The sequence below is a fragment of the Dromiciops gliroides genome, chromosome 3, assembly GCF_019393635.1.
Source record: "Dromiciops gliroides isolate mDroGli1 chromosome 3, mDroGli1.pri, whole genome shotgun sequence".
Lineage (NCBI taxonomy): Eukaryota > Metazoa > Chordata > Mammalia > Microbiotheria > Microbiotheriidae > Dromiciops > Dromiciops gliroides.
The window spans coordinates 569451464-569475598 of record NC_057863.1 but is presented as its reverse complement, the minus strand read 5'-3'; the positions used below and the strand labels follow the sequence as shown (position 1 = coordinate 569475598).

General features: G+C 35.6%; 1 protein-coding gene across 5 annotated transcripts in view; it reads right to left on the bottom strand.

Annotated features, from left to right (window-relative positions):
* The window catches only part of FNDC3A (fibronectin type III domain containing 3A), a 180556-nt gene that overhangs the window by 118839 nt on the left and 37582 nt on the right, over positions 1-24135 (bottom strand). For 4 of the 5 annotated variants that reach the window (XM_043992461.1, XM_043992464.1, XM_043992463.1 and 1 more), the window contains exon 2: positions 18077-18214. In XM_043992461.1, coding sequence (XP_043848396.1) covers positions 18077-18175 — 99 coding nt within the window. In that variant the 5' untranslated portion in view covers positions 18176-18214. Of the gene's footprint in view, positions 1-18076; positions 18215-24135 lie in introns of those variants that run through there. The other variant, XM_043992466.1, reaches the window with a different exon arrangement.

The following is a 24135-nucleotide window of genomic DNA, read 5'->3' as shown; positions in this document are numbered from 1 at the left end:
GAAGGTATGCATGGATTATGCATAGATTAAACAAAAACAACTTCCCAAATACAGGATGGGAGAGATGGTACAATAATAGTCCTTGTGAAAAACATTTACAAATTCATACACTGAGTCAAGAGTGCAACATGGTAGGGGCAAAAAAGCTAATGCTATGCAAGGCTAAAATGAGAGACATGTCTATAATGAAGGGTTAATCTCTACTACACTGTCCTTTTCAGGTCATATCATCTACAGTACTGCATTCAGTTCTGGTCATCATATTTTACAAAGAGTATAGACAAGCTAATTCCAGCTTCCAATGGAGGGGACCAGCAAAGTAACAGGCTAGAGAACTTTTTGGAGGCACTATATGTAAAGCCAAGAGAAGAGAGATCTTGGGGGAAGTGAAAATGGGAATCATAAATATCAGAAGTGCTATCTTTTGGAAAAGGTATTAAAATTTGTTCTGCTGGGTGTTCTAAGTCAGAAATAGGAAAAATGAATGCATATTTCAGAGGCTTATTTAAGTTTCAGGTAAGCAATTATGAGCTGTTCAAGAGTTCAATGAACCACCTCAGAAAGTAGATTCTCATTAGTAGTCTTCAAAGAGAAAAAAATGGACAATCACTTGATGAGGATACTGAACAAAGAATTCTTGGTCTGAATGAAGTTGGACAAGAAAGGATCTGACAGCAGAAATCAATTACAACTGAGATTCTTTAACATTATTATAAGCTGAATTATTGCTTCTAAGGGACAGTAGATAAAAATAGCTGCAACAAGAGAAAATCCCTTCATGGCATAGATGACAGTTTAAAATTTTAATGTTGCTGTGTTATGAAAGTTTTTTTTTCCCTTTTGGACTGAACCCGTGATTTTACTTTTATAGAAAACTAGCAAGAAAATTCCTTCTACTAATGAAGGTTGGTAACTATTCAACTATCTCAATAGTTCTAAAAAATTTTGATCTCAGGACCTCCTTTACATTCTAAAAAGTACTGAGGGGGCAGCTAGGTGGCATAGTGGATAGAGCACCCGCCCTGGAGTCAGGAGGACCTAAGTTCAAATCCAGCCTCAGACGATTGACACTTACTAGCTGTGTGACCCTGGGCAAGTCACTTAACCCCAATTGCCTCACACCAAAAAAAAAAAAAAAGTACTGAGGACTCCAAAAAGCTTTTGTTTATATGAGTTATATTTATCGATATTGATTATCAATATTAGAAATTAAAACTGGTAACTTGAAACTAACTTAAAATAACAGTAACAAAACCATTATATGAAAAATAACTACATTTTTCCAAAAACAAAAAAATTTACTGAGATGAGTGATATCATTTTACATATTTTTGTAAATCTTTTTAATGTCTGGCTTAACAGAAGACAGCTGGAATCTTGTGACTGTTGTCTGTATTCATTCTGTAGCAATGTTGTTTTGGTTGAAGTAGTTAAAGAAAATCCAGCCTCATACATATGTGCAGTTGGAAAAGGGAGGAGTATTTTAGTAGAAAAATGCTATCTTAGTATTATTATGAAAATAGTCTTGACATTTCAGATCTCCTCAAAGGGTCTTGGGGACCCCCGGGGGCGGGGTGAGGACCATCATTTAAGAACTTCTGTCCTAGAGAATTGCTCAGGATCAAAGAGACAGGAGAAAGTAGTGGAACTTGAACCCTGGCCTTACTGACTTTGAAGTCAGCTCTCTATATACTATGCTCTGCTGCCTATCATATATAGATGCTTATTATAAATATTTCATAGTTATTTTAAATAGTTAACTGTTTAAGAACAATGTATATTTTTGACTTTTTTTTTCAAGATTCCCTATGCTAGAAGTGGATCACTTATAGAATGAGGTTTAAATAAGACAAAAACCCTCACTATGGTATGGAGTACAATGGCTAGATTCAATTTCCTATTGAACACAACACTGAATCATCCTGGGAGAGAAAAGGGCATAAGTGCCATCTAGTGGCTAAACCGAATAAATACATTATTTCCTCTGTCTTCTTACCCTTCACTTTAAGTTCCATGAAGGTAAACACCAAGGGACCAAGTATTTGCAGCTAAAAGGGATTTTAGAGATCATGTACTCAAACTACTTTATTTTACAGATTCAGGAAATAGGCCCAGTAAGGGCCAAATGTCACAAATTAGCCCAAGGTCACAAAGATCACAAATGGCTGACTCATGTTCTTTCCATTGAATTATGCTGAAGTAGAAATGGACAGGTGAGGATGCCAGTGGACTTTAGAAAGTTTTTTTTTCAATGGGCTAAACAACTAAGTTAATTGGACAACATTTTCTTTTTTGAGGGGAGAGGGGGGCAACTACATTGTTAAGGATAAAATAAGAAAATATTTGTAAACTGCTTAGCACAGTACCTGGTACATAGTAGGAGCTTACTAAATGCTTGTTCCCTTCCCTTCAAATAAACACACCTTCAAATAAGGCAAACATTTGCTTTTAATTCATTTCCCTAAGGCCATACACACAAAACAAACTACAGAGGGGAAAAAAAAATCCATTTAACTGTTAACTTACAGGTGGTATATATTTATTAAGTGTCTACTATATGCCGGCACTGTGCTAAGCACTGGAGATTCAAAAAATGGCAAAAGATAGTTCGTGACCTCAAAGAGCTTACATTCTAATAGAAGAAACAACAAATAAATTAGTACAAATAAGCTCTATAGAGGATGAATAGGAAATAAATAAGAGAGGGAAGGCACTAGAATTAGAAGGGTTTGGGAAAGGCTTCCAGTAAGAGAGAGAATTTTGGTTGGGACCTAGAGAAAGCCAGATAAGTCAGTAAGCAGCGATGAGGGAGAGCATTCCTGTCTGGGGAGACAGCAAGAAAAAAATGCCTGGAGCCAAGGTATAGAATGTCTTGTTCTAGAAACACCAAAGAGGCCAGTATCACCAGATTAAAGAGAATGAAGTGGGGAGTAAGGTGTAAGAAGATTGGAAACTTAGGTGTGGACTATGTTATAAAGGACTCTAAATGCTAAACAAAAGGATTTTATATTTAACCCTGAAGGCAACAGGGAGCCATTGGAGTTTATTAAGTAGGGGGCGACAAGGTCAGACTTGCTCTTTAGGAAAATCACTTTGGTACCTGAATGAAGAATGGATTGGAGTGGGGAAGCTACTGCAATAGTCTAGGTATAAAGTGATGCCGACTATCAGTGTCCAAGGAGAGGAGTATTCAAGAGATGTTGCAAAGATGAAATCAACAGGCCTTGACAATTGATTGGATATAGGGAGTGAGAGAGATAGTGAGAAGAATGACTCCTAGAGTTGTGAATCTGAGGGACTGGGAGGATGGTGTAAACTAGTATTATTAAACAACCAGCACCATCAATGAATCCTGAAATTGAACAAGAGCCAAGGAATACACACCTACCAAATTCATAAGACTTGAACTGAAAAGGCTGAAATATTCAGGTTGCAAAAAAACAAGTTCCAGAAATTACTCTGAAACATTATATATAACCTTATTTGTAGGCTTCAAGGATAACCTTGGGGGTGGGGGAGGAGGGAAACACCAGGAAAGTTGGCCCCCAATAAAATCTTTGTTATCTGGTGTCTGAGTGAAGGTTACTTAGCATTTCTTCAGAACTACTAGAGATTTCTTTCTACTTTCATGTTCCAAGCTTTGACCCAATGCAAATTAATCTGTGGGAAAATAATGATCTTGATTCTAGGCTAAATCTATTCTTCTAGTTAAAAAGATTAAAAAACAACAAAGTACTTAACAAATATTCACTTAAATGTTTTCCTGAGTCACCTCTAGTTTTTCAGGTATTTCTATTCTATTTTTTAAACATCTGTTCTCAGACCTGTGAAATTTTCTGTGACCTACCTATGTTAAGTTTCTGGGAAAGTTTTTGGTTTTTCCTCTTTAGTACCTAGCTAAAGGCATCAAAGACAATTTTTACAAAGCCTCTTTCAAAGGAAACTGTGTTACTAGAATAAAGAAATGTGATTGAGTACTATATATTTAAAAATATAAATTCAAGGGATGGCTAGATGGCGCAGTGGATAAAGCAACGGCCCTGGATTCAGGAGTTCCTGAGTTCAAATCCGGCCTCAGACACTTGACACTTACTAGCTGTGTGACCTTGGGCAAGCCACTTAACCCCCACTGCCCTGCAAAAAAACCCCAAACAAACAAACAACAACAACAACAACAAAAAATCCAAAAATATAAATTCAGAGATTTAACCAATCATACTTTCCAACATAACACAATGCCAAAAAACCCATGCATCTGACATAGGGGCATCTTTAGTTAGGTTCACTATATTATTAGATTGCAACCAACTTGAAAGCAGAGATTATAGGTCTTATTTTATCTTTGAATGCTTGTTGAATGTAACACCCAAAAGAAATTAATTAAGGGTAACTCTCAATTAATAGAAAAATTTAGTTAACTATAACAATTCATTTTTCAATCATGCCAAGTGCTTGTCCTCCAAATATAGGTCTGAAATTGGTAATTATTACTTTTATGAAAGATTCATCATGAAATCAGTTATTTTATAAGACTTTTTCAACTTCACTTCAAAATATAACTCTCATAGGAAGCCTTCTATGAGCAGGCTCCCCTGATTCTTCTCCACATTGCTTTAGCATCTCTATTTCTTGTATTGTTCCAAAGATCACTGAACAATGCTTTATACAGAACAGGCATGAAGTAAATATGCTTATCTTGTTACTAAAATGATTCAGGTCTTTGTTAAATGAGGGTGAGAGGATAACATAACATGTAAGCACTGGAAAGGACCTAATTTGCTCATTGACTTAAAGTCCACAGAATTTATGGGTTGATGGTATGTGAAAATTTGGAAGAGACCTCAGAGTTAATATATCAATCGCTAAATAAATTATGAATCTAATCTTCATTTTCTTAACAAGTGGTCATGTAGCTTCAGTGATAGGGAACTCAGCCCATCTAGTTATAAAAGTCTCTGTTGATTAGAAGTTTGTCATTATGCTATGTAAAATTTGTTTCCTATTAACTTCCACCTTTTAGTCCTAGTTCTGTATTCCAGGGGCAAGCTAAAAATAATCAAATTCTGTTTCCATGCCACCCCTTCAACTATTTGAAGATTGCTATCAATCTCTCTATAATCATTATTTTTTTCTGTCAACAATTTTCTTAGCCATGACTACTACATTCTGTAATCATGCAATTAATTTTTTTAGGATTTTAATTTTATTATTCTGAAATTGATCAACATCAACACATTTTCACATACACAGAACAGCAGCAACAAAAAAGACTGTCTATTAAACAGTGCCTCTATTACGCAAACCCTGGTGATGAAGGAGAATTCTGGGTCTGAAGCCAGGAAGATTTGAGTTCAAATCTAGTTTCATTTACTCGTTGTATGACCTACCTGCCTGCCTCAGTTTCCGCATCTGTAAAATGGGAATAGTAACAGCACCGATCTTGCAGAGTTGTTGTGAGGCTCAAAAGACAGAAGTTTTGCAAACTGCTTAGCATAGTGACTGGCGCATAGAAGGCACTTCCCCCCCCCAACCTCCTAATCTTGCTCTAACATCCCTTATCTTCTGTACTCACAGTTTCATTTGCTCTATTCTCATTTTCAAGGTGTCTGCTACTTCAGTGAGGTTTTCTGTTCTAAGCTATTTGTTCTATAATTTGCCTCCTTCAATACTGTCATTTAATATTTTAAATCTCTTGCTTCAGTTCTTCCAGGTTTTTAGAGTCCTTGCGGCCAAGTTTCCTCCCCATTCTCACCCCTTCTACTTGTAGATGGGAAATGACTCTGTTCTTCAGGGGTTCTAACTAAATCAATAGTGACTGAATGTCCATTATGTACAAGACATTGCACTATTACAACAGTTATCTTTGTAGTACAATGGACTAATAAACTCACAGCCATTAATTAATGGCAGATGCTTGAAGCCTACCGGAGAATTTTTAAGGAGGTGGTATGGTGCAGTAGAAAGAACACTAGATTTAAGGTCAAGAGACTTGGGTTCAAGTCTTAGCTCTGCCACTTAGCAGGTGTAAACATGAATAAACCATAACATCTTTGAGCCGTTGGTTGCCATCTGTAAAATGGAATAATAAATATAATACTTCCCTTACAGGGTTGTCCTGAAAAGAAAATTTAAAAATTTATGTAAAGCACCTTGTTGACTGTAAAGATTTATGTTCATGTCAACTTTGCTGAGTTCCAATTTCAGATCTCCAACAGTTTTTCAGGCATTTTGGATGTCCAAGAGACATCTTAAACTCAACAAGTCCAAAACTGAACTCATCATCTTTCCCCCTAAACCCTCCCTTGGTCCTAAACTTCCCTATTGTTGAAGGCAACAGCATCCTACCAGACTGTCAGGTTCACTCTCTCACCTCCCCCCAAATCCAATCTGTTGTCAAGGCCTGTCAATTTCACCTTTGCAACATCTCTTGAATATGCTCCCTTCTCTCCTCAGACACTGCCACCACTCTGACACAGGCCATTATCACCGCACACCTGGACTACTGCAATAGCCTGCTGGTTGGTCTACCTGCCTCCAAGTCTCTCCCCACTCTAATTCATCCTCCATTCAGTCACCAAAGTGAAGGTTAGATCAAGTCACCACCACTCAATAAACTCCAATGGCTCCCTATTGCCTCCAAGATCAAATACAAAAATCCTTTGTTTAATGTTCAAAGCCCTTTGTAATTAAACTCCCTTCTACCAGTCTTTTTGCTTAAACCTTATGCTCTTACAGATATGCTTCAATCCAGTAACTGTGGCCTCCTTAATGTTCCTAGAACAAAACATTCCATCTCTTGGTTCCAAGCATTTTCTCTGGCTGTCCCCCATGATTGGAATGCTCTCCCCCATCTCCACCTACTGACTCTCCTGGCTTCCTTTAGGTCCTAACTAAAATTCCATCTTCTCCAGGAAGTCTCTCCCAATCTCTTGTTTATTTCTTATTTATCCTCTACACTTAAAGGCTGGAACTATCTTTTGCCTTTTTTGGGATCTCCAGCACTTAGTACAAAGGAGGCATTTAATAACTCTTTGGTGACTACTGATTATTGGTCATCTAATTTATGTACATTAGAAGCACTAAATCAGAAATACAGGATGGAGAGAAAGGGACTTGCTGGTCAGGTACCCTGCCGCAAAAAATGAAAACTAACAATGCAAGATTCAAGAAGGGGCAGAAAAACTTTAAAAATCAGATATAAGAAGTAAAAAAGCACAGCAGAATAGGGTGATTTGACTCCTTACATTTCAATATCTCTTAAAAGAAGTACAGCATAATAGTAACCAAGAAAAGGTTAAAGATTAAAGATAAAGTGATCACAGAAAAGTGAAAAGGCTAGTCTAGTACAACCATCCATTTCTTAGATGAAGAAACTGAAACCCATGACGGTTAAGTGATTTGCCCAAGGTCACACATTAGTATCAGAGGTAGGATCTGAAACTGAGTTCTTTCCATTATGTCACAGCAATTCTCTATGTTCAGTAGAGCAGAGAACACAATACATGTTAGAAAAAAATCTTCTAAATTGGCTACAATGAACAAAAACCTTTTCGTGTTCTAAAACAGGTCAAGTTCAGCTAACTATAAAATTTGCTTTATGCATTCCAGAACTATTTATTAAAGGTCTAAAATTTTCTGCTGGGCAGAACATCTCATTCCCTCACAATACTGAATAAAACTCTATGTCATGTGTATTTTCACCCACAATCCAAATCCAGAAGGGCTTCATTTTCATATCAACCCTGTTAAAAGTTGCTATCTTCAGTATTAAAAATAAATTTGTATCTTGCTTATTTTTCACTTTTAACAAAAAAAATTTAAATAATATGGATAGCAAAAGTACTTCAGTGTCTGAGTTGAGTACAAGATAAGCTATTTTGTTTTTTGTTTGTTTTGCGGGGTAATGAGGGTTAAGTGACTTGCCCAGGGTCACACAGCTAATAAGTGTCAAGTGTCTGAGGCTGCATTTGAACTCAGGTCCTCCTGAATCCAAGGCCAGTGCTTTGTCCACTGCGCCACCTAGCTGCCCCTCAAGAGAAGCTATTTTAAGACAAGCACTATTAAAAACTTCCTAAACTTAAAAGAGCATGTTTGAAAGTTAAAAACAACAACAAAAAACCTTTTTCACATTTGAAGGTCTCCACAGTAAATAAAGGCATTGATCACCCTTAAGAAAGACTCCAAATGCTTTTCAAGAAGTAAATACCAATGTCACTTCAAATTTTTATATTTATTTGTATTTTAATTTGTAGACACACAAAGCAAACATGTTTATGGAGCACAATTCGCATCATTCTCTAATCTCTTTGAAAATTAGCACCTGCAATAAGCTCAGGAAATCAAAATTCCTAAAGATTATTTTTAGATTCAGTTCAAAAAACCTTATAGCCAGTTATTTCTGAGGACACATTTTGAATACTTATGAATGAGTTTTCCATAAAATTTAATTCTTCCAATCATTCCTAATATTTAAATAATCAACTACATTATCTTAAATGACTGCTCTTTTAAAACTAAAAACTAAAATCCAAAAAATAGGAATATGAAATCAATGCAAAAGACTACAAGCTATAACCCTACAAAATAAACTCATGATACCAACATGAACCAGAGAAATTTTGTACATTTAATACAATTAATAACTCTGAGATACTGAGAATGAAGAAGAAAAATCTATACTGTCAACAAACATAAGAAAAACAATTTCCTTTATTCACTTTTCACTTTTAAATGTAATACTTTTAAACTACTGTTCTGAATTTGGCTATATAACTTTTAGGTCATTCAAACTGTAGAACACATAATGTAATATATACTACTAAAATCAAAGTGACACAAAGTGACTAAAATCCTAAGCAATGGTTACTGCAGCATAGGTAGAGAGTAGAATTCTCTAATAAATCTATAAGCATGTTAACAGGTCAAGTACATATGAATGCAAAGGATAGTAAATGAGAACATTATCCAAAGATCCAAAGGTATATTCTGAAAAGGATCAATAATGATTAGTGCCAGAAAGATGAGAAATTATATTCCTTCCAAGTATTTTGTAGTAGAGTTCGTATACATTTTTCTTTTACTTTTCTTTAAAAAAAAAACCATGAAAACCTCCAATTTAAAATTTTCAAGTATTGTTGCCAGATATTTTCTTTTGTTCCAGATGTTTTCTTTTCTTTTTTTTTTAAATTAAAAAAAAATTTTTTTTGGTGAGGCAATTGGGGTTAAGTGACTTGCCCAGGGTCACACAGCTAGTAAGTGTTAAGTGTCTGAGGCTGGATTTGAACTCAGGTACTCCTGACTCCAGGGCCAGTGCTCTATCCACTGTACCACCTAGCTTCCTCCCAGATATTTTCTTAATCAAATCCAAATTCTATATGGAAATGACAGAATTTTTAAAATAGTAAAATGTAGCAGTGAAAGAGTGACTTTCACAAAGCTTTGTTTTAAAAACAGTACAAGTAAAATTTTCTTCGCAATGTATACAAACTATAGTCTGAAGTATTTACCATCCAGAAAGAACCAAAAGCTGGTATTATGGTTCCCCCAACCACTCAAAAAAAAAAAAAAATCATGTTGCTATTCTTGTGTAAGACATGGTATTTTGTCAAAATGCAGATATTATAACTTTAATATTACTGTTCTAAGATAAAAACCAGTTGTAAAGGACTTCATTTCTAAATTCACACCAAAACTGGAAAATCTGTAGCTTATATTCTCAATCAGGGCATCTATTCATAACAATTACATTCCATCCTCTGACTGCTCTCCTGCTGTGGATCTAATTACAGAATTCAATGGAAATGTTAATTACTCTACATCTGAAGCCTCACCACCACTTCCACTTACTGTAGCTCTTATCCTTTTATTCTTCTCATTCAACTGGTGCTATGACAATGACAAAAAACTGCTTTAAAATTCTCATCACCACTCAGGATGTTCCAATCTGTTACATTCACTAAATACTGAGGTAATCCTCAGTAACTCATCTCTGACTAATCAATCCATCTAACAAACTCTATTCTGAGTAGCATTCTATTTTACTTTTTTCTATACCTATGTATATAGCACACACGTCGAGGCAGGATGTAAAATGTATGACCAACTATGAGTATAGTCATCAATAGCTACCTCAATGATTGCTTCTATCAAATTAACCAATATACAGTGAACTTCCTGCTAAACAGAAATGTATCACGTATCCATAGCAACTGAATCAACAAAGAGCTACAGAAGCATCTGCTTCAAAATTATCCAACGTCAGTCAACAGAAGGTTAGGATTTCAAAGAAAGGTTCTTCCAAATATATTCTATTTTAACATCATGTTTTTTAATTTAGTTTTCTGATAGAGATATTTCAATATAATTCTAGTTTTGGCTTCATATACAGAGAATATTTATGTGATACAAAAGATAAAGTTTGTAAATAAGTGTGGACACACTTATCAAGAGATTAAATTTTTTAATACTTTTATTTCATGATTCCTTGCAAAGAATTAACTTATTTAACTGACTGAAAAATTAACTTATTTGTCACTATTAACTTATTTGTCTGTAATTTGACTTTCTTCAAGGTTCAGCACACCTGCTACATCCTACAGGAAGCTTTTACTAATTCCCCTAGTTATTAGCAAGATTTCCTTCTTCAAAAAATCTGTTTACATGCTGCTTCCTCCAATAAAATGTAAACTTCTTAAGGATAGGAATTGTTTTTCATTTTGTTCTTGTATCTTCAGTGACAACTACTCACTGGATTAGTATATAACTCAAATATCTACAACACCATTAACTGCATTCTTGAATTTACATTATGTTGTTTTCTCTCCACACAGAAGCATATTTAAAGCTATGAAAATAGATTTTTTAAAAGTCAGCTAAAAATGTAAAAAGGTGAGTGAAAAATATGAACTATATTTGGAGATATAGCTATACAGTTTAGATAATTTTTAATGTTATATTAGATTCTTTTCATTCCATCTTTGAATTTAATTAAATATTTCTAACTATTTTATGCTACTGTTGGTGGTTTTAATATTCTTTTCTGGTATTTTTGCCACTACCTCTTTTAATTGGTTATCCCTATCCCCCACACCCACTGGTTCAGGGTAACCCATTAGTTTACTTATTTCTTTGATTTTTAAATTTCCTTTTGAGAATTTCTAGCAGTTCTGCCCCCTTTATACCATTTCTATTGGGAAGCAATGCATTATGGTGCAAAGTCCTGGAATCTGAGGAGTAGGGTTCAAATATTGACTGTGACTTTTACTACCTATGTGACTTTGGGCAAATCCTTTAACCTCCTGAGAACTCAGTTTCATCATCAGTATAAAAAAAAGTGTTGGACTACATGATCCTTTCAACTATGATCCTACTGCTGTTTTTAAAGGATGATACTGAGAAAGCAGGTGCCCTTGTGAGCCATCATCTTGAAACTTGGTATTTATAGTTATTTATAAACATGTAGAAATAAACTGTTAAATTTCCATATTATATAAGTAACTGAATTACAGAGTAAAATCTGGATCAAGGGGCTGCTAGGTGGCACAGTGGATGGAGCACAGGCCCTAAATTCAGGAGGACCTCAGTTCAAATCTGGTCTCAGACACTTGAGCCTTACTAGCTATGTGACCTGGGGCAAGTCACTTAATCTTCATCCCCCCCACCCCCTCAATCTGGATCAAAAGGTTAAATATAAAGAGTATGAAAAATATTTCTCATTTGACTTCAGGTTTCTTCAAATGCCAAACTGGATTTAAATGGACCTTTTCTGACCAATAATAAAATTATCTCCTTTATAGCTGCCTTTTGATTTTAGATTAATGGGAATGTCATTTCAACAGAAGCTCTCTGATCAGAAGTGGTTATGGACCAAATTTTTTTTTTTTTTTTTGCAGGGCAATTGGGGTTAAGTGACTCGCCCAGGGTCACACAGCTAGTAAGTGTTAAGTGTCTGAGGCCGGATTTGAACTCAGGTCCTCCTGAATCCAGGGCCGGTGCTCTATCCACTGCGCCATCTAGCTGCCCCTGGACCAAATTTTTAAAAAAATCTAGGCTAGTTACTAAAATCGAGGAAGCAGGATAGGGAAATAGAGATGATATGCTTCCTTTCTAACTCCCCCTAAATAACAAATCTAAACATTTCAACTTCTGGAATTAGCTTACCAGTACTCCTTTGAATGATAATTCATGCTCTGTTGGATTTTGGGTTTAAGGGAAACTAGCTGGAAGTTAGGGAATTACAAATTAAGTCAGATTTTTCAAGTCCTTCTCATAGTTTTCCTTCTTTGAAATTATTTCTCATTTTAGTCCACTGCCAAGGCCAAATTCCCTACCTAAGACTGTCTTGCCTGTATTTCATAAACTTTCTAATTGCTTTTCTACCTTGTCTATATATTTTAAATGCTGCCAATAAAGCAACCTCTACACCTCAGAAAACAGTTTAAGCATGCCAAATCATTCATTTTAGGGTACTTTTTTTTATCACCCTGTCACTAATAATTTAGCCTTTCATATATTTGTACCCTCAAACTTCTGAATACCTGAGTCTGTTCTGTTTTTTAACCCCAAAGAGAAATGGAAACTAGGCCCAAACAATTTAATGTTCCACTTAAAAGAAGGAAGCAAAGCCTTGGTATTTCAAAGGTTAGCAGAGAAGTAGAAAGAACATTCTCAAAAGGGACAAGCAAAAACCACTGAGGTAAAAATGGGTCCAAGTCACAGGCAAGTGCAAATGGTAAATAAAGAGTCAGCTGGAATAGAGGATCAAAGCAGTGAATAAAGATATGAAATTGAGTACAAAACAGACAGCTGATGCAGGGTTTTGAATACTTGGTAGAAAATTTTGGGTTTGAGAGAACAGGCAATACTAATGAGAGCATCTTAAGCAGGAAAGGGGTAAGATGAAAATGTAATTAAGTTTTAAGGAATTTCACAGAATAAACTGTATGAGGTATTGCATCAGCCTCACTGATGACCTCATAAGTGCAAACTCACATGGCCTATGATACCTAGCAAGCTCTAGCTCTGCTTCATTGTGTAAGGGGCTAAAATTCTAGCTAGTCTGTCTAAACTATCTAATGAGTGGTCGCCAATAAATTATAAGCTTTAGCAAGAGTTAGACTTTTAAGCATTTATTAAGGAGAATAAGAATTTGGTGAAGAGAAAGAGAAAGGCCTAGATTCATCTATCTATTAAAGGGAGAGCCCATTTCTCCTGCTCTGCTCTCCACAAGAGTCCTAGTGAAAGAAAGCAAGAGTGCCAGCCTCGCCCCCTCTTCCTCCCACAAGCAAAGGTCACTTCCTGATGCCAAAGAAAAGCCACATGTCTTGCCCTCAGGCGCCTTCTTCTCATGGCAAAGCTTTCTTACAGTAAGTCTCCAGCAGGTGGCATCATTCCAATCATTTCTAATGTCTACCTAGGCTATCTCATATATCCACCAATCAAGACAGGGCAGATCCCCCTTCTGACCCTAGCTCTGGGAGCAATAATCAAATATAATATTACTGGAAAGTGGAGCCAATAGCTCCACTCAGCTTCTGTGTGACATCTGCAAGCTCCCACCCCCATCCCACCTTACCATTCCTCCTGTGTTTATTGTTTCCCCCTATTAAACGGTAAGCTTCTTGAGGGTGCATAGTGTCTTACTTCTGTACTTGATAAAATGTTAGGATAAGGAATAGACTTGTGATTCCAATGACATGGGCATCTCCCTCTTTCAGCCAGTGCAGGCTGGCCCATTGTCTGCAATGTATTACCCCTTATAGTGTTGTCTAGAGCAGAGGGGTCAAGCATGCAGACCTGTGAAGGGAAAATGTTTTAACAAAATAAGTAAAAACACAATACAACATAATGTTATTTTGTAGCTTTCTTCTCTATTTTTGAGTTTGATTCTCTGGGGCTAGAGCACTGAGAGGTGAAGTGAGTGACTTGCACAGGATGACACTGTTTCTGTGTGTGCAAGGCCTTGATTGTAGCTCTTGCTGGCTTGGAGGCCAGCTCTTTAGCCACTGCACTTTTAGGTCCAAGAAACTGGGTGAAGGTGCTGGGGATACAAGGATAAGATGAAAACTAGGTCATGCATGCCAAGATCTTACACGAAGAGCTAAGTACATGATTCAAAGAGGAAGAATATTAATAACTAGGAGGACTGACAAAGCACTGGAGGTGGCATGGGATCTGAGACTTGAAGGAAGTCAGAAATACTAAGAAGTAGAGTTCAGAGCAAAGTGCATTTTAGACTGAGGGGTCTGCCTGGGCAAAGGAGATAACTGTTAAATATAAGTTTTATGATTTCAAAAAGTTTGAAAGCCACAATTCACTGGAATCCACTGGCCAACATTGATGCAGACCAGGAGTTTACTTTAAGGACCCATTTGGCAATCTAGAGAGGGCCACAGATGCCCTCCTAGAATAATATTTGTAAATGCATAAAATACATAAGACTACAAAGGAAACAAATGATATTGAAGTCTAGTTATCAAATTTTTAAAAACCTAAGTTTAGGGGCCCAGACTAAGAACCTCAATACAGACCGATTCTCATAACTTCAGTCATAATGCTTCACTTCATGATTCCTTAGGTTTTTTCCCCAATGATAAAATGAGGATAGTAACACCTATTTCTATCTATGATATCAGAATTCCATAACAATAAATAATAGATCACTTATGTAATTAAAAAATTCTATGAAGAAATGCTGTACAAACCAGTTATAACTTGTGTTGCATCTGTGTAATGGTATTTTTAAAAAAAATTCTATGAAGAAAGGCTATACAAAACAGTTATCATTTGTGTTGGGTGAAGTTACTAGTGAATGCATTTTCAACACCTCTCATAAATGAAAATGAGTAGGGCTACTATAGCAATTTTTAAATAGTTTCAAAGATCATCTGGCATAATTTCTATTAGTCTCCCAGAAAATCAGAATGCTCGGAAAATAAATTTACATACTAGAATGATTAAAATATAAATTAATGGGTAAATTAATTTTCATGTTTCGTAAAGCATGAAGTTGAGAGAAAGTAAGGTTCATACATCAAAATTTAATACCAAAGTTTGGGGCAGCTCGGTGGCACAGTGGATTAAAGCACCGGCCCTGGATTCAGGAGGACCTGAGTTCAAATATGGCCTCAGACACTTGACACTTACTAGCTTTGTGACCCTGGGCAAGTCACTTAACCCCTCATTGCCCCCCCCCCATTTAATGCCAAAGTTTGGCTGAAGAAAAATAGCTAATATCTAGAATGGTGATACATCAATAAACCCAATAAAACAAAGTTCCTATTGACCAGGAGCCACCAAAACAAAACAAAATTTTAAAAAGATGAATGAACAATGAAAATCTTTGGCAATGCAATGGTCAAACTGTAACAGAATTCCTATCCCTTGTTTCCTCCACTGGCATGGAGATGAAGTTTTTTATAATTAACAAAGTCCTGCATCTAATCTAACTCTCCACTTATTTGAAAGAGTAGAGAAATCTGAATATTATTAAGTTACTTAATCTTACTTCAATTATTCAGTTTGTTCTACAAACATTAATGAGTATTTCATCATGGAAGATTTTCTATTTCAGAAGATGTCAATGCTGGGAATTATTTTAAAATATCATCTTCCCCCCAAATCACCATTTTTTAGATTCTATTCTGATGACATGTAATTATTTTTATTTTATTAAAAATTAATAACAGTAATGATAAATTGGCAGTTTAATTCATGCTACAGATCTAGCTGTATTCTTTAATAGGTTAATATATTTAAGGTCTATGTTCTCAATTTAATGTGTTGGATCATTCTGGAAGTGTTCTGAAAATAAGCATTCCCCAAGTTATGAATGGCTTGGGAATTAAAAGTTAATTTTTAAACCTATGATTTTGAACACATTTTCCCACAATTTTTTTTCTAAATAGTAGTTAGCTGCTTAGGGTTAACTCATAATGCAGTGAGCTTTAACACTAATAGCACTAGCTTGAAATCTAGGTCTTGAGAGCAAGGATTTCATGGTAATGTGTAGGCAGGGGTTTGGGTGAAAGGCAGTAGCAGTATGGCAAAAGAGTACCAGGAGAGAGTGGTAAAAAAGGGGAAGGAGAGGAAGAATCCTCCCCACCTCCTGAGCACTGGTTTGGCTTAGGACAAAACTTTCAAAGCAGGTAAAATTTTGTCTTTGATTTCCTCCCAATTTCCTTTTCTATATCTTTCTACCTCTTACTGTTCTATGAGTCCTCAAGCACTTTTTCTCTCTGCAGAGTTTCTATCAGCTGAGAACTTTGGCTAGGAAAGGGGACATAAACAGAGAATATATCTGGTTTTCCCTCATGGTGGGAAGAGAAGTACAGTTATCTACACAGACCTCCCAAAAAAACCTCTTGGACCCAGAAATGGTAGCAGTGGAAAAATAGTGCTAGAGTAGCAGAGGGCCTGTAAAGAGGCCTATTAGAGCCCTCTAGAAAGGAGAAGGGAAGCCTCCCTAACCAAAACGAGTACCTATACCAGATAGAAAATAGGATCTGAATTGAATAAGCAAGAGATAGAGCCCCAGGATGAAGAGGAGCAAAACAGACTTTTAAGCTTTTAAAAAATATATATACACACATACATACATAATACAAGATACACATAAGATAAAATAAATATAAATAAAATATATCCCTCCACCCCCCGGGGAAATAATAATTGTATATATACCAACTACTGTCAAAGCTTGAGAGCTACGGGAATAAGCAGCACCCCCTACAGACAACGAGTCCTAGTCAATAGAACCTGGATTTAAGTTACTAAGTAGAACATCTTCAATGGTAAAAATGGTATCTGAAGCAGCTCTACAAAGAATACAATCCTAGAGTTAGAGCTCAAGGAGATCTATGAAGTCATTCAATTCAAACTTCTCAATTTATAGATAAGGAAACTAAGGCCCAGAGAGAGCAAGTGACTTCTTCAAGGTCACCCAAGAAGCTGCAGAATTGTGCTATAAGAAATGACAAGGATGATTTCAGAAAAACCTTCAAAGACTTACATGAACTAATGCAAAGAGAAGTGAGCAGAACCAGGAAAACATTGTACACAGTAACAGCAATACTGTATGATAAAGAATTGTGAATAGCTTGGGCTATACTCAGGAATACAATGAGCTTTGTGAAGACTAGGATTCATCTACAAAGAACAAAATTAGAAATGTATCTAAATGACCACGGTAAGATATATAGAAGAATTTTGTAAATTGTAAATGACAAGCACATCAATATACAAAAGAAAGTTATGTGATTTTTCTTTTCTAGATGTCTTTAAGAATATTAGCTTGAGACTTGTTTTTAGTTATACAATTAAGTAGGAGAGAAGCTTAGACAATCCTACCTGAGATCCCTATAATTTAATAATTCTATTTCCACCCCAAAACTGAAAACACAAACTGAAAATACCAATCATCATAGTTTGAATGCTTTAATTTGCATATAAATTTCATACCTAGTCCCCCTGGGAGGTACTAGTCACAAATGATTGAATCAAACCCTTTATATATGGTTCAGCACAAAATTTAAAGATAGCGCTTACATAAATGTTAATAATATTTGTATAAAAAATGGAAAAAATATTTACTACTTTAAGTAAAAGGTGCCATACTGGAAAATTTCATACTTTCCACTACCATAAATTTTTATCACAGAAAATTCTGTTAAATTTGAGTCTACTGAAGAATGGAGTGGTTATATTATTACATAATCAAGCCACAAAATGCGTGAAGACCTATTCTTCTACATCATTTGGCTACTAATGTACTCATGGTCCAAAGTGTATCCAGAGCAACTTTAATACCATAAAGCTCCAGTGCAAGAAAATTTAAAAATACTTATAGAAGGTTTGGCTATAAACAAGAAAGACATGTTCCTCTGCCACACATGAAGTACATTGTTTTTATTATTATTTTTATATCTCATATACTGGTTTACTTGATTCAAGAGGCATTTTAACCTGGAACTTAAAGGAGGAATTGACACAACAAATACATTATCTTGAAGATTCATCAAAGCTCCTATAAGACCAATACATAATTAGTCAAAAGGAAGAAAGAACTAGGTTTCCTTACCTGTTGTGCTCCATCCCCACTCACAATAGGTGCAGGTAGAAGAGGAATATCACTACTTAAAATCTGAGTTGTGTCCAAGAGAGGTGGATGCTCTGCCATTATTGGTAAAACATTAATATACTGGATTGCCCTCCAATTCTGAAAAACAAAAAGTGATTGATTTGTGTATACATCCTTAAAATAGACGAACAGGTATAGCAAAATAACAGAATCATCTCAATCATTAGCCTGAAAAGTTACACTGTTCAATTGAAATATAGTGTATACTATATGAACTGCACTAAAAGGGATATTTAAAAAAAAAGTAGAAGGGGAAGGATAATGGGGAAAACTGGGGAAAACAGTTGAAAAGTAGAAAAGTCAATGTAAAACTTATATAAGGAGAAAAAACTGGGGGGAAAAAAATCATACCCTCCAGTATACTTTAAAAACTAGTAATTTAGAGAGAAAATTTAGATTAAAGCTTATATAATCAGCAAACATATTTTATAGTCAAAGGGAATTAAGGAAACATAATAACACCTAATATGTTCAAGGCACTGGACTAATAAGCACTTTATAAATATGATCTCATTTAATCCTCACAACAACCCTGAGAGGTGGCTGCTATTATTATCCTCATTTCGCAATTGAGGAAACTCAGTCAAATAGAAGATAATTGACTTGCCCAAGGTCACACAGCTAAAGAAAGTGCCCAAGGCAGAATCTGAACTCAGGACTTTCTGACTGCAGGTCTACTACTCTAACCATTTTGCCACTTAGCTACCTCAGAATATGTATGCTCTATTCTATTTGAGCATCCATTTTTTTAAAGTTTTATTTCATTAAACATTTTCCAATTACATGTAAAAAAAAATTAACACTAAATTTTAAGTTTTGGGTTCCAAATTTTTTTTACTTCCATTCCTCTGCCTTCCTTGAGAGGGCAAACAACTTGATAGAGGCTATACATGTGCAGTCATGCAAAACATTATTTCCCTGTAAGTCACATTGCAAAAGAAAATAAACAGAAAATTAAAACAATAAAAATAAAATTTTTTTAAAAGTATGGTTCCACCTGCATTCAGAGTTCATCAGTTCTCTCTCTGGAGATGGATACCATTCATCATGAGTCCTTTAGAATTCTTTTAGATCATTTTCTTGATCAGAGTAGCTAAGACTTTTGCAGCTAATCACTGCACAACATTGCTGTTACTGTGTACAGTATATTCCTGGTTCTGCTCACTTTGTATCATTTAATATGTCTTCCCAGGTTTTTCTGAAACCATCCTGATTGTCATTTTTTTCTTTAAAAAAATTTAAAATTTTTAAATTTTTTTCATCATATCTTATAATGCAATAGTATTCCATCACAATCATATACCACGACTTATTCAGCCATTCCCCCATTGATGGGCATCCCTTAAACTGAGCTTAGTTCCCCATATATTTGAGAAATGAGGCCTTGAACAGAGAAACTTACTGTAAAATCCCCCCTCACCCCCGGCCCAGTTTCCTATTTCTCTTCCAATTTTGGCAAAAGCTTTTTAATTTCATGTAATCAAAATTACCCAATTTATATCCCATAATGATATCTCTTCTTTGATCATAAACTCTTCCCTTTTCCATAGATCCGACAGATATATTTTCCCATGCTCCCTTAATTTACTTATGACAACACCCTTTATGTCTAAATCATTTATCCATTTTGACCTTATCTTGGAATACAGTGTGAGATGTTGGTCTATGCCTAGTTTCTGCCAACCTGCTTTCCAGTTTTCCCAGCAATTTTTGTCAAATGAATTCTTACCCCCAAAGCTTGGATCTTCAGGTTTATCAAACATTAGATTACTAAGGTCATTTGCTACTCTGTATTGTGTGCCTATTCTATTACACTGATCCACCACTCTATTTCTTAGTCAGTGCCAGATTGTTTTTGATGATTATCACTTTGTAATATAGTTTGAAATCTGGAACTGCTAGGCCACCTTCCTTAACATTTTTTTCATTGATTTCCCTGATATCTTGGCCTTTTCTTCTTCCAGATGAATTTTGTTAATGTTTTTTCTAGTTCTATAAAATAATGCTTTGGTAGTTTGATATAGTAAAGAATAAGCAAATTAACATGGGCAGAACTACCATTTTTACAAATTGGCTTGAACAATTAATATTTTTCAAACTGTTTAGATCTATCTTTATTTGTGTGAAAAGTGTTTTGTAACCATGTTCTTATAATTCCTGGGTTTGTCTTGGCTGGTAGGCACCCAAATATTTTATATTGTCTCCATTTTTAAAAAATGGAATTTCTCTATTTCTGCCTGTTGGTTTTTTTTTTTAAGTAGTATATAGGAATGCTGATGATTTATGTGGGTTTATTTTATATTCTGCAACTCTGAAGAAGTTAAATGTTTAAACTAATTTTTTAGTTGGCTCTCTAGGGTTCTTTAAGTATACTATCATATCATGTGCAAAGAGTGATTTATTTTCTCATTGCCTATTTTTATTCCTTCTACTTTTCCTTGTCTTATTGCTTTGGCTACCACTGAATAGTGGTTATAATGGACATCCTTGCTGCAACCATGATCTTGATGGGAAGGCTTCAAGTTAATCACCATTACAAATAATGTTTGCACTTGGTTTTAGATAGATAATTCTTTTTTTTTTTTTTGGCAGGGCAATGAGGGTTAAGTGACTTGCCCAAGGTCACACAGCTAGTAAGTATCAAGTATCTAAGACCGGATTTGAACTCAGTGCCTCCTGAATCCAGGGCCTGTGCTATATCCACTGCGCCACCTAGCTGCCCCCGATAGATAATTCTTATTTTAAGAAAGGCTCCACTGATTCCTATGCTTTCTGGTGTTTTTAATAGAAATAAGTGTTATATTTTCCAAAGGCTTTTTCTGTATCTATTGATATGGTCAGATTTTTGTTATTGATGGTCAATTATTCTGATAGTTTTCTTATTAAACAGCTCTGCATTCTTGTTATAAATCACCACCTGGTCAAAGTATATGATCTTTGTGATATACTGCTATGATCATCTTGCTAACATTTTATTTAAAATATTTTCATCAATAATCATTAAGGAACTTGGCCTATAGTTTTCTGTTTTGCATCTCTATGGTATACATATCAAAACCCTAATTGTGTCATAAAAGGAATTTAGTAGGAATCCTTCTTTAACTATTACTTAGAACTGGAGTTAATTATTCCTTAAATGTTTGCTAGAATTCACTTGTAAATCCATCTGGGAGGATTTTTTTTCTTAGGGAGCTCACTGATAGCTCATTCAATGTCTTTCTCTAAAATAGGGTTACTTAAATATTTTACTTCATCTTCTGTTAATCTGGGTAGTTTATGTTTTTGTATTATTCCTCCATTTCACTTAGATTGTCAATTTTATTGGCATATAATTAAGCAAAGCAACTTCTAATAATTCCTTTAATTTCATCTTCATTGGTGGTTAAGTTACCCTGTTCATTTTTGATACTGGTAATTTGGTCGTCTTTTTTTTTTTTTTTAAGTGAGGCAATGGGGGTTAAGTGACTTGCCCAGGGTCACACAGCTTGTAAGTGTCAAGTGTCTGATGCTGGATTTGAACTCAGGTACTCCTGACTCCAGGGCCGGTGGTCTATCCACTGCACCACCTAGCTGCCCTATATTTGGTCTTCTTTTACAAAAATCAAATTAATCAATGGTTTATCTGTTTTTTAAAAATAGTTCCTGATTATTTATTACTTAAATGGTTTTGGGTTTTTTTTTTACTTTCAATTTTATTTCTATCCTTTGATTTCCATTTCAGTGTTTAATTGGAGATTTTGAATGGTTTTCCCCCATTTTCTAAAAAGTTGCATGCCCAATTGATTGATCGGCTCTTTCTTTCTTTCGTTGTACCTTTTTTTTCATTTAGACAATTCTATTTTTTAAGGTGCTACTTTCTTTAGCATTTTTCTGTGCCTCTTTTACCAGCTGTTAATTACCTTTTCATAATTTTCTTCCTTTGCTTTCATTTCTCTGCCTAATTTTTCCTCTACCATATTTATTTGATTTTGAAATTCAATCTTTTGCTCTTTTAGGAATTCTTCTTGAGCTTGAGTACAATTCACTTTTTTTCCCTTTGAATATTCGTTTGTAACTGTTTTGACTTCATCAGCTTCTTCTGAGTTTATGTCTTGATTTTCCCTGTCACTATAGTAGCTTTTATGGTCAAGTTCTTTTTTTTTTTTTTTTGGTTATTGTTTGCTCATTTTTCCATCCTATTTATTGATTTTAAATTTTATGTTAATGTTAAGCTCTGTTGCCAGCATGGGAGGTTTGGGGGAGAAAGGGGCACTGTCTCAGGCTTCAGGCTTTTTATACTACTGTTTTCAGAGCTAGTTCTGTGGGTTTGGAAGTTTTTGGTGCTTCCAAGGTGGTGTGATCTTGGGAGAGGTATGGTCACTGTTCTCTTGGTCTGCACTCTGGTACTAACCCAGGAAGGGCCTCTGATTACTTGGGATTCTAACTGATACTGCTCCTCAGGGCCCCCTGCTCTTAGGACCAGAAATGATACTGTTTCTCAGAGCCCTGATCCTTTGAGACCAGAAGTGATACCACCCCTCAGGACTTCTTAACCAAAAGTGTTCCTCTATACCCTTGAACTATGTCTTCTGGGACATAGTTGGTATGGATATAAGCAATGGAAATGCCAAACACCATCTGTTCCTGCAATCCAGTGCTAGCACAAAGGTCTCCTGTAATTTCTTTCTGATTTGTTGCCAAGTTCTCTTACCATCTCTGACTTGAGAGCTACTAAAGCTGCTGCTTCTGTTACCCCCACCTTGTCCCACCATTGGTGTTTTATTCATGTGGGCTCCAAGCCAGTCTCCATCCCTGTGTCACAAATCTCTCCTTTCGACCTATGTTGTCTTGGGCTAGAAGAATTTCTCATTCTGAACTTTTGCTGCCTCTACCGCTAGAGAATTTAATTTGAAGCAATTTTTAAAAGTTGTTTGGAGAGGATTGTTGAGAGAGCTCTGAAGACTGTTTTTTTTTTACTCTGCCATCTTGGTTACACCCTTGGAAGTCCCTAATCCACTAAGTATGTCCCTCTTAATGCAGGCCAAGATCACATTCGCTTTTTTTGGCTGCCATATGACACTGCTAACTTATACTGCATTTGCAGTCCACTAAAACTCTCAGATCTTCCAAAACAACCATTGTCTATTTTCTCCCCATCTTATACTTCTGAAGGTAATTTTTCCAAATCTAAATGTGAAGTTTTTACTTAGCTCACTGAATATTAGAGTAATACAATTGTCTGTTCTGTCAAGAGTTTTTGATACTGACACACTGTCCTTGAGCTCTTTCTGTTTGAAGAAGTGCTTACTATTTATTTGTCTAGTTATGTGATATGAATATACAAAATTGTTACATAATCTCAAGTGGGTCCTCACTGCTTCTAGGCAATCCTATACCCCCCCTTATCAATTTACTCTCCCATTCTCCTCAGAAACTCTTCCAAACTTTTTTCATCCCTCCCATGACTTTCCCTCTCCCCATTCTCACAGCAGAGAACTTTGTCTAATATTTTACCAAAAAAAAAATGAAGCCATTCATTGTGAAATCCATCACCTCCCCTCTTTCTCATCTATCACTCAGGTGCCTTCTGGCAATATCTTCTACTCCTACTTCATACATGTCTCACATGATGAGATAACACAGAAAAGAAAGTGAAAAGCCCGGGAAAGGGGAGAAATTTAGATGATGATGCTAAGTAATGTTTTATATCAGTTTAAGTTCTGTAAACTCTTTACATCCAAAACCCTGTGATGCAGGTACTACAAGTCTTATGATCATTTTCAGGATGAGGAAACTGAAGTTCATAAAGGTTAAATGCCAGCGGTTATATAACTATTGTCAAAGATGGAATTTGAAAATAGGTCTTCTTGACTCCAAGGCCATCACCCCATCTACTATGCCATGCTCCCTGCATTCATGAAGTTCACATTATAGTAGTGAGATGTGCCATTATTTATTTTCCTGTATCATAGTTAAGTACAAACTATGAAGTACAATCCAAGAGGGAAAAAGTCATTGAT